Genomic DNA, 15,750 nt, shown 5'->3' on the forward strand with positions numbered 1-15,750 from the left:
GGTAACTTACAATGCTTGCAAACACACAGAGACAGAGTGCAAAATATGCACACATAATGTTCTGGTTTACAAACCAACTGAGTCAGCCAGATTTGCTTACCCAGGCATGATGTTTATTTGCCTACACACGTATTTACTAATTTGTAGCTAGAACAAAAAGTAGTACTGTGAGAGTGAGGCCCTTGTAAGTCAGTCCCTAGGGCAGTAGTACTGTGAGAGTGAGGCCCTTATAAGTCAGGCCCTAGGACAGTAGTAATGTGAGAGTGTGGCCCTTATAAGTCAGGCCCTAGGGCAGTAGTAATGTGAGAATGAGGCCCTTGTAAGTCAGTCCCTAGGGCAGTCGTAATGTGAGAATGAGGCCCTTGTAAGTCAGTCCCTAGGGCAGTGGTAATGTGAGAGTGAGACCCTTGTATATCAGTCCCTAGGGCAGTAGTAATGTGAGAGTGAGGCCCTTGTATGTCAGTCCCTAGGGCAGTAGTAATGTGAGAATGAGGCCCTTGTAAGTCAGTCCCTAGGGCAGTAGTAAAGTGAGAGTGAGGGCCTTGTATGTCAGTCGCTAAGGCAGTAGTAATGTTTGAATGAGGCCCTTGTAAGTCGGTCCCTAGGGCAGTAGTAAAGTGTGAGTGAGGCCCTTGTAAGTCAGTCCCTAGGGCAGTAGTAAAGTGTGAGAGTGAGGGCCTTGTATGTCACTTCCTAGGGCATAGTAATGTGTGAGTGAGGCCCTTGTATGTCAGTCCCTAGGGCAGTAGTACTGTGAGAGTGAGGCCCTTGTAGGTCAGCTCCTAAGGAAGTAGTAATGTGAGAGTGAGACCCATGTAGGTCAGTCCCTAGGGTAGTAGTAATGTGAGTGAGACCCTTGTAAGTCAGTCCCTTGGGCAGTTGTAATGTGAGTGTGAGAACCATGTAGGTCAATCCCTAGGGTAGTACATGTAGTAATGTGAGAGTGAGGGCCATGTAGGTCAGTCCCTAGGGTAGTAGTAATGTGATAGTGAGGGCCATATAGGTCAGTCCCTAGGGCAGCAGTACTGTGAGAATGATGCCTATGTATGCCAGGCCCTAGGGCAGCAGCAGTGTGAGAATAAGGCCTTTGTAGGTCAGTTCCTAAGGCAGTAGTAATGTGAGAGTGAGGCCCTTGTAGGTCAGTCTCTAAGGTAGTAGTAATGTGAGAGTGAGGGCCTTGCAGGTCAGTCCCTAGTCCCTAGGGTAGTAGTAATGTGTGAGTGAGGGCCTTGTATGTCAGTCCCAAGGGCAATAGTAATTTGAGTGACCCCATGCAGGTCAGTTCCTTGGGCAGTAGTAATTTTAAAGTGAGGCCCTTGTAGGTCAGTTCCTAGGGCAGTATCACTGCGAGAGTGAGGGCTTTGTAGGTCAGTCCCTAGGGCAGTATCACTGTGAGAGTGAGGGCTTTGTAGGTCAGTCCCTAGGGCAGGATCACTGTGAGAGTGTGGCCCTTGTAGGTCAGTTTCTAGGGCAGTATCACTGTGAGAGTGAGGGCTTTGTAGGTCAGTCCCTAGGACAGTTGTAATGTGAGAGTGAGGGTATTATAGGTCAATCCCTTGGGCTGTTGAAATGTGTAGGTCAGTCCCTATGACAATAGTAATGTGAGAGTGAATCCCTTGTAGGTCAATCCCTTGGACTGTAGTAATGTGAGTGAGTCCCTTTTAGGTCAGTCCCTATGGCAGTCCATCCATAAGAACATGCTTTAAAAAAAACGAAATCTGGCTTAAAGAGTATAAATCATGACAGATGGGGTCTTTGGAGGCAAGAATGAGTATGCTTGGTTTAAACTAGTTAGTAAAGAGGTATGTAGCCATATTTTGATGGTGTGTAGGCATTACACGAAACTTAATAACTTACTGAGCCAGACTACAATAGCAAAAAGCCAAACAGCTGGATAATCTACATTAATACTAATGACTTAGCCATGCAGGCCCATGACTTCATCATTGTATGGTTGATGCCAACTACTGTACCAATGCTCAAAACAATTGTGAATGCAGTGTTTCAGTCAGGTTTGAGAAAACTGGGTTAAATTACTCCCTTTTGAAAAAGTGGGCCATTGGTGTGATTATAATGGGTCAGCATCATAAAAAGAGATCATTTACATCAGGGGTCTCAAACAAGTGGCCCACCAAATCATATTGGCATCACAAGGTGTCATGAGAGATAACAAAGGTGGTGTGGCCCTTGGCCTATCACAAGTGCTCTCATATGGCCCTCAGGGTGGTTTGAGACCCCTGATTTACATGGTCCATTTTACCCATTATTTGCATGAAAAGCCAAACATATCATCATATTTCTCTTAAATACCTCTGACTATACACTAATTGGGTGCGACAAGTCAAATTCTTCAATTTTCAGCCTTCCAACACTATTATCATCAGTCTGTGCAATGTGTGAGTATGTGAATTGTTGTTTTCATCAGCTGACTCCACTGGAGTCAAAAGGGCAAACCTTGCTAAACATTATCAAACAAGGGAAAGCATCATTATGGTACTTTTTTTAATCATTTTCAATCGGTCTAAAAGTTATCCCTAGGGTGTATGACCATCTTCTTAACGCATGACTATTCTCTTCTACACGCATTATCATCTACAAAGGATCTTGTTATAGTCCCTTCAGCTGGATTCTTATCCTGGTGATAAAATTTCTCAAGATTTAAGTCATGATTTCCAAATGATTCATTTTCTTTGTCAGGAAGAAGTGACATTGGCTGTATTCCTAGAGATATCAATGCGAAGGCCACTTTAGTGGCATCATTATTGAATCTCTTCTTCACAAGTTTTTTAGTAAATTCTGTTTTTATTTTGGTATGTTCCTCTGAAGCAACTTTGTGGTCATCACTTCAGAGATTGTGTCAAACACTGCTACAAATCAAACTGTGGGACTAGTTGCACTTCTGTCATACACCGCTACAAAACAAAAACTGTGGGGCCAGTTGCACTTTTGACACACACTGCTACAAATCAGACTGTGGGACTAGTTGTACTTCTATCATACACTGCTACAAATGACACTGTGTGGCTAGTTGCACTTCTGTCATACACTGCTACAAATCAAACTGGGACTAGTTGTACTTCTATCATACACTGCTACAAATCAATCTGTGGGGCTAGTTGCACTTCTGTCATACACTACTACAAATCAAACTCTGGGGCTAGTTGTACTTTTGTCATACCTGCTACAAATCAAACTGGGACTAGTTGCATGTCTCTGTCATACACTGTTACAAGTCAGCTGTGGGGCTAGTTGCACTTCTGTCATACACTGCTACAAATCAAACTGTGGGACTAGTTGCACTTCTCTGTCATACACTTATACAAGTCAAACTGAGAATATTCACAACAGCATTGTGTCAGTGTATAAAAAACATGTATTCAGAGATATTTTTTGTAGCTTTTAGAGAGATCGTAAGATGGATAGGTTGCAAGGCTAGTTACATGATGACAAGAATCTTTCTCATGTGCAGACTTATTATTCCACTGTAGTTCATTTTTGTTGTAAATACAAAAGCCAGTGTCACAAGAACCAGATGGGTATGCAGCATTATTACATGTTAATTAACTGTGCCTGGCCTTGGTAATTTCTCATCAAAGCCAGATTGTGGAAAATATTACTTCAGGTGGGATCAAATTTGTAAAACTCTTAGTAGGGAAATGAGGCTGCCTATAAGGAAATCAAAATGTGTCTTTGAGTTGTACAGATTATTGTCTGCACAGAAGATATTGTAATGACTTTTGCAACTCAGCATCATTGTCGTCATGTGATAATTTATAATAAAGTAGATTCTCAATTCACAAAATAACTAGTCTATACAAAATTAGATAATCATAGGCCTCTCTGCATAGTTATAATATTGTTTGTTTCTTTGATTTCTTAAATCTCCTGTTTCATTACTCAATACCTCAGTTAAAAACTTAAACTTAACATGTATTATTTTCATATGGAATAATGTCAGATATATACTTATTCCTGTTTTTCATATGGGATTATGTCAGATATATACTTATTCCTGTTTTTCATATGGGATTATGTCAGATATATACTTATTCCTGTTTTTCATACGGAATAATGTCAGATATATACTTATTCCTGTTTTTAATATGGAATAATGTCAGATATATACTTATTCCTGTTTTTCATATGGGATTATGTCAGATATATACTTACTCCTGTTTTTCATATGGAATAATGTCAGATATATACTTATTCCTGTTTTTCATATGGAATAATATCAGATATATACTTATTCCTGTTTTTCATATAGGATTATGTCAGATATATACTTATTCCTGTTTTTGATATGGGATTATGTCAGATATATACTTATTCCTGTTTTTGATATGGAATAATGTCAGATATATACTTATTCCTGTTTTTCATATGGGATTATGTCAGATATATACTTATTCCTGTTTTTCATATGGAATAATATCAGATATATACTTATTCCTGTTTTTCTTATGGGATTATGTCAGATATATACTTATTCCTGTTTTTCATATGGAATAATGTCAGATATATACTTATTCCTGTTTTTCATATGGGATTATGTCAGATATATACTTATTCCTGTTTTTCATATGGAATAATGTCAGATATATACTTATTCCTGTTTTTCTTATGGGATTATGTCAGATATATACTTATTCCTGTTTTTCATATTGAATAATATCAGATATATACTTATTCCTGTTTTTCATATGGGATTCTGACAATCGTATACTCATTATTCCAAGTATGAAAACAAAGTCATATGGACAGCATTCTTTTGCATGCCAGAGCCCAGCAACATTGAATGAATTGCCCACAGTGATCACATTCAAGAGGGCTCTCAAAACTCACTTATTTTGACTGCAAGAACAAACTTAAAGACCTAATAATGTTTCCTACCTGAAATATTCTCAGCATGTTTTTTATTTTTTAAAAATGTTTTTCTAATTTCATGTTGTTTGTTTTTGTAATAATATTATTATGTTTCTTATCTTATAGGCGTTGTCTAAAGTTGTAAAGCGCTTAGAGCTTCTAAAGATTAGGCGCTATACAAAGTCCTCATTATTATTATTATTATTTTTATTTTTAATATTATGTCAGATATATACTTATTCCTGTTTTTCATATGGAATAATGTCAGATATATGCTTATTCCTGTTTTTCGTATGGAATAATGTCAGATATATACTTATTCCTGTTTTTCATATGGAATAATGTCAGATATATACTTATTCCTGTTTTTCATATGGGATTATGTCAGATATATACTTATTCCTGTTTTTCATATGGAATAATATTAGATATATACTTATTCCTGTTTTTCATATGGAATTATGTCAGAGATATACTTATTCCTGTTTTTCATATGAGATTATGTCAGATATATACTTATTCCTCTTTTTCATATGGGATTATGTCGGATATATACTTATTCCTCTTTTTCATATGGGATTATGTCAGATATATACTTATTCCTGTTTTTCATATGGAATAATGTCAGATATATACTTATTCCTGTTTTTCATATGGAATAATGTCTGATATATACTTATTCCTGTTTTTCATATGGAATAATGTCAGATATATACTTATTCTTGTTTTTCATATGGAATAATGTCAGATATATACTTATTCCTGTTTTTCATATGGGATTATGTCAGATACATACTTATTCCTGTTTTTCATATGGAATAATGTCAGATACATACTTATTCCTGTTTTTCATATGGAATAATGTCAGATATATTCTTATTACTGTTTTTCATATGGGATTATGTCAGATATATACTTATTCCTGTTTTTCATATGGGATTATGTCATAATATGCAATTATGTCAGATATATACTTATTCATGTTTTTGATATGGGATTATGTCAGATACATACTTATTCATGTTTTTCGCAAACATAAATCTTCTCCGTATAACATTTTTTGTACTACTTTTTAAAGATTTGACAGACACAATGAAGTTTTATATACTAAAATATAAAGAATTTTTTTGAAAATAAAGTACTGTATACTAAAATTTAAAGAATTTAAAAAAAAATAATGGTAATTTTATTTGCTGTTTGCTTCTGTTACAAAAGTATATCTATGTAGCATTTAAATATATTCTATTCAATCAGATTATGGCAGAGTTTTAAAAAAAAGTGAGAAATTCAAACGAAGGCATAGTATGCAAAAAAAAAAAAGAAATAATGTGAAATACTATCAGTCTATGGCAGTTTGCTTATTGTGACCCTTTTTTGACAGATTTGGATTTTTTATGTTTGTCAGTCTTAATAGATCTGATTTCTTCAGCAAAAAATAAATTTGTTGTCTTACTTTCTCCTGTGCTACTCTCTTGCAAACACTGGAAGAATACATTGGCACACACATCTTTTGTTGTTGACGTCATAAATGCTGATACTGTATTAATTTAAAATTCTTTCTTGTAAGCTGTCATAAAAGTAGAACGTGGATCTGAAGTTTTATGGATTGTGAATAACTTTCTTCATAACTTTATAGTCATACATAAGTGGACAGACTTGGATGAATAAAAAAATATATGTATTTTTTTATCTGTAGACTCAGAAAGAAATGATTTGGGAACTTAACGCTTTATTTGTGAATATTTTCATTTGCAGCCTTTTCTCAGCCTATGATATGTGCACAGTAGAGAAGGAAAAAGAAGGCCTGCTTAGCATGGTCAAGTGTGGAAAAACACAAAGGTAAGGACATTGTACCCACCAAGATCAAAATGTGGAAAAACAAAAAGGTAAAGGACATTTTGCCTACCAAAATCAAAGCTGACCACAGAATATGTTCTAGATTCATCAGTGAGTCTCATGTTTTTAAATAACAGTGAAATCTGTCTTTGAGGACATCTGCATGTAAGGACTCATGTTTCTTAAACTAAACCTGAAAGAATTCCCAGTGAAAATTTATGCATAATTGTCTGTATGTGTAGGATACCAGTCTAACATGGACAGAGGATTGTCCTGTACATCTAGGATACCAGTCTATCATGGACAGAAGTTTGTCCTGTATGTGTAGGAAACCAGTCTATCATGGACAGAGGTTTTGCATTTGTTGGTTGTGTTGCCACTTTTGACATAGTGGTGGTTATTTCATGCTGAGGAAATGGTTGCTAAGTGCATTTCCCAAAAATACACTGAGGTGTTTGATCCAGGCTGGCCTGGGTGGGTATTGAACCCACAACCCATGGATTACAAATCAGATGCTCTGTAACTGAGCTAGTACAGTTTCCCGTGGAAAGAATATTGTCTAGAATGTGAATGTGTAGATCACCACACTAACATGGTTGTCCTATAGGTTAAGTCATACTGCTTCTGTTTTCAAATTCCCCAGTTATTTTTTAAAGTATGACCAAATGTGTTGTGTGCCACCATTTTCAGTGACTGAAGAGTTAGTCAATCAGTGCTTGTGATGCATGGATTATTGATAAAGTAGAACAATATACCGTCATGCAGCATGAATATCATTGCCATGTATTATTATTACACTTAAAATTAAATGGGTTGATGGGTAATCATCAGAGTTAACATCAGTCACGTAATGGCATCATGATATAGATATTACAATTAATGTAATTTACTGGAATTGAGTTATTGTTATGTTATTGGGTGTGACAGTTATGGTTTTGATTAAGGACAACAGCAGTATCTGTATTTTAATTAGAAGTCTGGAAGCAATGATCACTAATTATATAGCAGAGGCTAGCAGGCGGTTACTATCATGGTGGCTCTCTTAAAAAGCACACCAAGCCATGACTTTGACCATGTATTTGTAGATCTACACTTTTATTGTGGATAAATTTATATCAAATACATCAGTTTAGCAAAAATTATAATTTTAATTTATTAGCTTACATATAAAATTGAAATATTTGCCTTGCTGGGGACATCTTTTTGCTCTCCCAGTTTGTTTTCAGACACCAGTTAAAGTAATTTAACGTGTTTAAAAAAAAAATTATCTTTTGGCATTCAAAACCATACAGAAAAAATATCCATTCATTTTAGCATCTCTACATTTTCTCTAGGAAAACAGTTCATTTCAACACAGAATTTCGTGCTGCAACTTGTGTGAAATTCTCTTTTATAATGCTGATTAATTGATGTTAACTTCGAAATATTTATTGTATATACATATAGAAATGAAGAAATCTGTTTGTTGACATTTTTCTTTTTACAAAATATTCATTTAAAACCATGACTGTCTTTTATAGGCAGTGTATATAATAATAATAATGAGGACTTTGTATAGCGCCTAATCTTCAGAAGCTCTAAGCGCTTTACAACATTAGACAACACCTATAAGATAAAAAACATATAATAACATTATTACAAAAACAAACACCATGAAATTAGAAAATTATTAAAAATTAAAAAACATGCTGAGAATATTTCAAGTAGAAAACATTATTAGGTCTTTAAGTTTGTTCTTGCAGTCAAAATAAGTGAGTTTTGAGAGCCCTCTTGAATGTGATCACTGTGTCTTTGTGTCTAAGTTCAGTGTGCAATTCATTCCACATTGCTGGACCCTGGTATGCAAAAGAACGCTGTCCATATGACTTTGTTTTCATAGTGGGAATAATGAGTATACGATTGTCAGAAGAGGAGCGTAAGTATCTTGCTGGTGTGTACACATGGGTGAGGTCAGACAGGTATGTTGGACTAGAGTCCGACAGTGAAACGTAGCAAAGAAAACAAATTTTGTGTTTGATTCTGGATCGAATGGATAGCCAGTGTAGGGTACAGAGCAGCGGGGAGGTGTGCTCTGAACGTGGTACTCTAAGTATGATCTGAGCAGCTGTGTTTTGAACTTTTTGAAGTTTCTGGAGTAGATATTGAGATGAACCAGACAGAATTGAGTTACAATAGTCCAGTCTTGAAAGTACTAATGAACACACAAGTGTTTTAGTGGCATCAACTGAAAGATATTTGTGAATTGAGCTGATGCGTTTCAGCTCAAGATATGCAGCCTTGCATATGTTCATGACATGTTGGTGCAATGTGAGAGGACTGTCCAGAGTAACACCTAGGTTTCGTACTGATTGTGTGAATTTAATGTTGGCGTTGCTGATATTTATTGTTTGAGGTAAAGGATGTAAATGAGAACATCTTTGTGTTGTGATCAGAATGGCCTCAGTTTTATCATCATTCATTTGCAGCCTGTTACATGTCATCCATGATTTCACATCAGAAATGCACCTCTCTACACCTTGGATGGTAGCATCAACTTCAGTTTGGTGGCTAGATTTGTATATTTGGGTGTCATCAGCGTACAAGTGGTGAGACACTGGATGATGATCTATGACACTTGAGAGCGACTGAGTGTACAGAATGAAGAGAACAAGTCCAAGAACAGACCCCTGTGGAACACCACAATATAGATCAACTGGGCTGGAGTGTATTCCATTTGCAGATACAATTTGTGTCCTGTCGACCAAGTAGGACTTGAACCACAGTAAGGCTGTATCATGAATGCCAAATACATGCTGGAGACGGTGAAGTAATATATCATGGTCTATTGTGTCAAATGCTGCAGACAAATCAAGGAGGGTGAGGACTGTAATCTTTCTGCTATCCAACTCAGAGAGAATGTCATTAACTACTTTTAGAAGTGTAGTTTCAGTACTGTGGCAAGGGTGATATGCAGATTGTACATTGCTAAAAAGACTGATTGAATTGAATGAGATACAAGCTGGGATAGAACAACCTTTTCTAAGATTTTTTATATGAATGGGAGATTAGAAACTGGGCAATAGTTCTTTAAATCGTTATGGTCTAGTGTTGGTTTCTTCAGCAGAGGCTTTACAATGGCAGTTTTGAAAAATGATGGAAATTCCCCAGATGAGAGAGAGGTATTAATAACATCAGTTAGTGAAGGCAATACTGGATCTAAGCACTCAAGCAGTGATGTTGGAATTGGTTCACATGACTTTGATGCACTCTTCATCACAATTGTACATACGAAATCCAGAGACAGGTATATCATTCTTTTGGTTTTCCAAATATCGGTCACTATATTTAATTTAATGATCTTTTTGTTTCGTAATGAAAATTTTATTTAGTGTATCTGAAAATTAGAGTCAGAAATAGAATTACTGACCACAAAATCTTATGTTGCATTTAAAAATTAATCTGACAAAAAACTAATTGAAATTAGTCCAGACTCTTAGGGCAAAAGCAGTAGTTTTAAAAAGTGAAAAGGTCAGATACCCCACTTGGTCAGAGGTTCACCATACCAGAAAAATAAAATGGTTAGATACCCCACATGGTCAGAGGTACAACTTTACCAGAAAATTATAATGGTTAGATATCCCACTTGGTCCTAAGTACATACCCCACATGGTCAGAGGTACAACTTTACCAGAAAATTATAATGGTTAGATATCCCACTTGGTCCTAAGTACACCTTACCAAGAAAATAAAAAGGTCTGATACCAAGCTTGGTTAGAAATACACCATATATCACTTATCATCACTCATCTGTTCATAAAATGATATTGATAAATTGTTTCAAAATCTTTCTGCTCACACAGAATACCTTATACGATCATGTGTTTATACTGAATACAGCCCCTTGTACTTTATAATGTTGCACTTCTCAGGCATCCCAATAATAAGAGTTTTAAAAAATATTTGGAACAATTCATTAATCCAGCTGTCACTGTTTGCAGTAATTTTTAATGGAAATTTTAATTGTGGCTGCTTTTACACTTTGACTACTTGCAAATTTATCACAATTGTGAATGTTTCAGCTTATAATAAAGCTGCTATTTTTTCAGGTGAATTTATAGATGACAAGTTTTTTTAAAAATTAGGATTAGTTAATATTTTATCATTTAATAGGCCAGTGTTTTCTTAAAAATCTTTTATTGTATTCATGTCCATTGTGAGCTATATAATTAGTGTATTATGTTGACAGAGGAAATAAAAAATAGGAATAAAATTAAAGCTAGTTTCAAAAGCAGGATAGTTAAAACTTGGGACTTTTATGGAAGATGAAATGAATACAGTTGGAAAAATAAGGTAGGAAATGCAGGGATAAAGATTTATTCTGCTTGCATTAAAAACAAGATATAGAATGTAATCCTGCCCATCCGTGTATAAGTAAGGCATTTTTGCATGTCATGCAATTGTTTTCTGCTTATGTACAATGCACACATAATTGCAAACAGATCTACATCCATACTGTGGACTAGTCTCATTCAACCACTTACATGGCTACAGGAAATTTCTGCGGTACATTTGTTGGAAATCTCACATAGGCACATGAGTGGGCTGAATGAATGATTCTAATAGTGTACCACAAGATAAGGAGTTTGTATTGGTCTCTTTAAATAATAAATAAAATGAATAGCATATTGGGTTTACGGTTGTGTTATGCAGTGACAGATCTTGGTCTGTGTTTGTATATCATACTGGATTTACTATTGTGTTATGCAGTGACAGATCTTGGTCTGCGTTTGTATATCATACTGGATTTACTGTTGTGTTATGCAGTGACAGCTCTTGGTCTGTGTTTGTATATCATACTGGATTTACTGTTGTGTTATGCAGTGACAGATCTTGGTCTGTCCTTGTTATAGTCAGAAGCATATGATACACAAATATAAATGTGAGGTACATCACCAGTATACCCAGTATGTATGGTACATTACCAGCATGCTGAATATGTAAGATACATTACCAGTATTCCCAGTATGTAAAGTACATTACCAGTATGCCCAGTATGCAAAGTACATTACTAGTATGCCCAGTATGCAAAGTACATTAGCAGTATACCCAGTATGTATGGTACATTTTCAGTATACTGAATATGTTTGGTACATTACCAGTATGCTGAATATGTAATGTACATTACCAGTATGCTGACTATATATGGTACATTACCAGCATGCCCAGTATGTAAAGTACATTAGCAGTATGCCCAATATGTATGGTACATTACCAGTATGCTGAACATGTAAGGTACATTACCAGTATGCCCAGTATGTATGGTACATTAGTAGTATGTCCAGTATGTATGGTACATTACCAGTATGCCCAGTATGCATGGTATATTACCATTATGCTGAATATCTAAGGTACATTACCAGAATGCTGAATATGTAAGGTACATTACAAGTATGCCCAGTGTATGAGATACTTTACAGAGTATGCCCTTTATATAAGGTACATTACCAGAGTGCTAAATATGTAAAAGTACATTACCAGTATGCCCAGTATTCAAGGTACATTACCAGTATGCCCATTATGTGAGGTAGATCACTAATAGTCCCAGTAAATAAGGTACATTACCAGTAATTCAAATATCTTAGGGATATTACCATTATTCCCAATATGTAAGATATATTAGCAGGATTCCCAGTTTGTAGGGTACATCACCAGGATTCCAGATATTTTAGGTATGTTACCAGTATGCCCAGTATGGAAAGTATATTACGGGTAGAATTGGGTACCATGACAAATTATGTTCATTTGTATACTGCAGTATTTCTGAATGTACAGCAATACATACTGTGGTATACTGCATTTATATTATGAATAATGGGGAATAGACCTGGAATTTATTTAATTTCTAGCTTTCAAATAGCAGGAAAAAATATCTTGTTCTACCCATATTTTTATTTGATAAAACAATTATCTTGAGGTTCAAGAAGAAAAAAATCCTGACTGGAAAGAAACTTGCAGCTATGTGTATATTATTTGTTCTAGAAACTGTTATCTGAAGACTTTAATTAAAGTGGGATCATTTCACAATGGCTGACATCCTGTAAAAGACACTGTACTGAGATTAGATGGCTTGGTGATAAAAACAGGAAATGTTGCCAGTGAAGTATACAATTTACTAGCTACACTATTGATACAGTGAACGTTTGAGTGGAATGCCAACACCCAGGCAAGATATTTATAACAGCTCTAGTAAACATAAAACATGCTGACTTGACAAATGAGAAAATATTTAGTGGACTTGAGAAATTACATAATAACTGATCTCTCGAAAAGCTTAGGATGATTCTTGCTTGTGCAGAGGAATACATGTATGTACTTAATACTATAATACACACATGTAAACTAACAAAATTTAATTTTTTTCTTCATTTATTAATCAGAATTTTTTCCAAAAGTTAGATTTCCAAATATCTTTCATAACATCCTGTTCAGCCACCATGTGGCTTATATGACACATATCAGACTTGTGAGATAAGATCCACAAATATAAGTATATTTATAATATTCAAATTAATTTGTGATAACTGCAACTATTTTGTTAAATAAAACAGTAATGTTTGGAATTAATTTGTCAGGAAAACTGAAAAGATGCTTAAAATATCATTAAATTCAAACTTACTCTCAAATTTCCATGCATTCCTTATGGAAACTAATGAAGTATCAATACAGTGAAAAGTACTGTGGTGCATACCACTAAAAAACAATAACATGTGCCTCTAATTCCCAGTGTTGCCAATATGTAAGGTATATTACCAGTGTTGCCAATATGTTGTTGTTGTTGTTGTTGTGGGGTTTAACGCCATTTTTCAGCACGATAGGCTATACATGGCGGCCAGTATTAATGGTGGAAGAAGAACCCGGAAAACCCCGGAAAGAACCACCGACCCACGAGAAGCTACTGGCAAGCTTTCTCACATGCCCACATTGGCTGAATCTTAGACTCGAACCGCCGCAGACAGAGGTGAGATGGCAGTGATCCGTAACGAAGAGCGCTTTAGACCACTCGGCCACTCGGGGCCCCTTGCCAATATGTAAGGTACATTATGAGTATTGCAGATATGTAAGGAACATTACCATTGTTGCCAATATGTAAGCTACATTGCCAGTGTTGCCAATATATAAGCTACATTACCAGTGTTGCCAATATGTAAGGAACATTACCAGTGTTGCCAATATGTAAGCTACATTACCAGTGTTGCCAATATGTAAGCTACAGTACCAGTGTTGCCAGTATGTAACGTACATTACCAGTGTTGTCAATAGGTAAAGAACATTACCAGTGTTGCCAATATGTAAGGAACATTACCAGTGTTACCAGTATGTAAAGAACATTACCAGTGTTGCCAATATTTAAGGAACATTACCAGTGTTGCCAATATGTAAGGTACATTACCAGTATTCCCAGTATGCAAAGTACATTACCAGTGTTGCCAATATGTAAGGTACATTACCAATGTTGCTAATATGTAAGGAACATTACCAGTGTTGCCAATATGTAAAGAACATTACCAGTGTTGCCAATATTTAAGGAACATTACCAGTGTTGCCAATATGTAAGGTACATTACCAGTATTCCCAGTATGCAAAGTACATTACCAGTGTTGCCAATATTTAAGGAACATTACCAGTGTTGCCAATATGTAAGGTACATTACCAGTATTCCCAGTATGCAAAGTACATTACCAGTGTTGCCAATATGTAAGGTACATTACCAGTGTTGCCAATATGTAAGGTATATTACCAGTGTTGCCAATATGTAAGGTACATTAACAGTGTTGCCAGTATGTAAGGTACATTACCAGTATGTCCAGTACATAAGGTAAATAACAGCCATGCCTCATTGTAGAAAAGGACATATTTAACACAACTATGTTTTATCTCAAGTATTCTGCATTTATGTATTTTATCTTTTTTTTCTTCATATTTCAGGAATATGGGACATTCTCTAAGCAAACAGATATACCAGCTGTATTGTACACCCACTGGTCTGCATTGACATGGAATTATTATAATGTACACCCACTGGTCTGTATTGACCTATATCCACTGGTCTGCGTTGACATGGAATTATTGTCTTGTACACCTACTCATCTGCATTGACATGGAGTTACTGTGTTGTTCACCCACTAGTCTGCATTGACATAGAATTATTGTATTGTTCACCCACTAGTCTACATCGACATGGAATTATTGTATTGTACACACACTAGTCTGCATTGACATAGAATTATTGTATTGTACACACACTAGTCTACATTGACATGGAAAATTAGAATCTTTTGATAATGCTTAGGACCATACATCTGCATGGATTAAGCTGGTGTAGAAGTTTGTTTGAAAATAAATACTTTTGTGATATGTGTTTTATAATTGCATGTGTCTTTGTGTGTGTGTATGTATGTATGTATGTATGTATGTATGTCTATCTGTTCTGTCTCTGTATGTCTTTCTGTATATATGTATGTATGTCTTTTCTCTGTCTGTCTGTCAGTATGTATGTATGTATGTATGTATGCATATGTGCATGTCTGTTCTCTCAGTATGTATGTATATGTATGTATATATGTATGTATGTATGTATGTCTATCTGTTCTCTCTCTGTCTGTCTGTATATATGTATGTATGTCTTTGTCTGTCTGTCAGTATGTATGTATGTATGTATGTATGTATGTGTGTATGCATATATGCATGTCTGTTCTCTCAGTATGTCTGTCTGTATGTTTGTATGTATATGTATGTATGTATGTATGTATGTATACTTGCATTCTTATATGCCCTGGACATAACTTAAGCATTTCTGAATGAGCTCTAAGTTTAAATTCTTAAAGAAATTTACATGTGGTGCCCTGGCAGGTATATGGATCTCCATTTATTCATCTTGGCTGGGTTAAAACAATAGCAGGACATACAGTATTTACAATAGGACTTGCAGTAAGCATCTAGAATTCTGGGATTTAATTTGCAGGTTTTCAGGTGTGTCTTTTCAAAGTAATTTACAAATTAACATGACAC

The 15,750-nt window shown here is 35.5% G+C and overlaps 1 protein-coding gene across 3 annotated transcripts in view; it reads left to right on the forward strand.

Annotated features, from left to right (window-relative positions):
• The window catches only part of LOC149804513 (structure-specific endonuclease subunit MUS81-like), a 103,712-nt gene extending 88,616 nt beyond the window's left edge, over positions 1 to 15,096 (forward strand). For all 3 annotated transcript variants that reach the window (XM_089940960.1, XM_089940953.1, XM_089940969.1), the window contains exons 20-21: positions 6,622 to 6,705; positions 14,668 to 15,096. In XM_089940960.1, the coding sequence (XP_089797086.1) occupies positions 6,622 to 6,705; positions 14,668 to 14,734 (151 nt within the window). In that variant the 3' untranslated portion in view covers positions 14,735 to 15,096. The remainder of the gene's footprint in view (positions 1 to 6,621; positions 6,706 to 14,667) is intronic.
• The last annotated feature ends 654 nt before the right edge of the window (positions 15,097 to 15,750 follow it).

The sequence above is a fragment of the Sinohyriopsis cumingii genome, chromosome 2, assembly GCF_028554795.1.
Source record: "Sinohyriopsis cumingii isolate HCF-2022 chromosome 2, ASM2855479v2, whole genome shotgun sequence".
Taxonomy (NCBI): Eukaryota; Metazoa; Mollusca; class Bivalvia; order Unionida; family Unionidae; genus Sinohyriopsis; species Sinohyriopsis cumingii.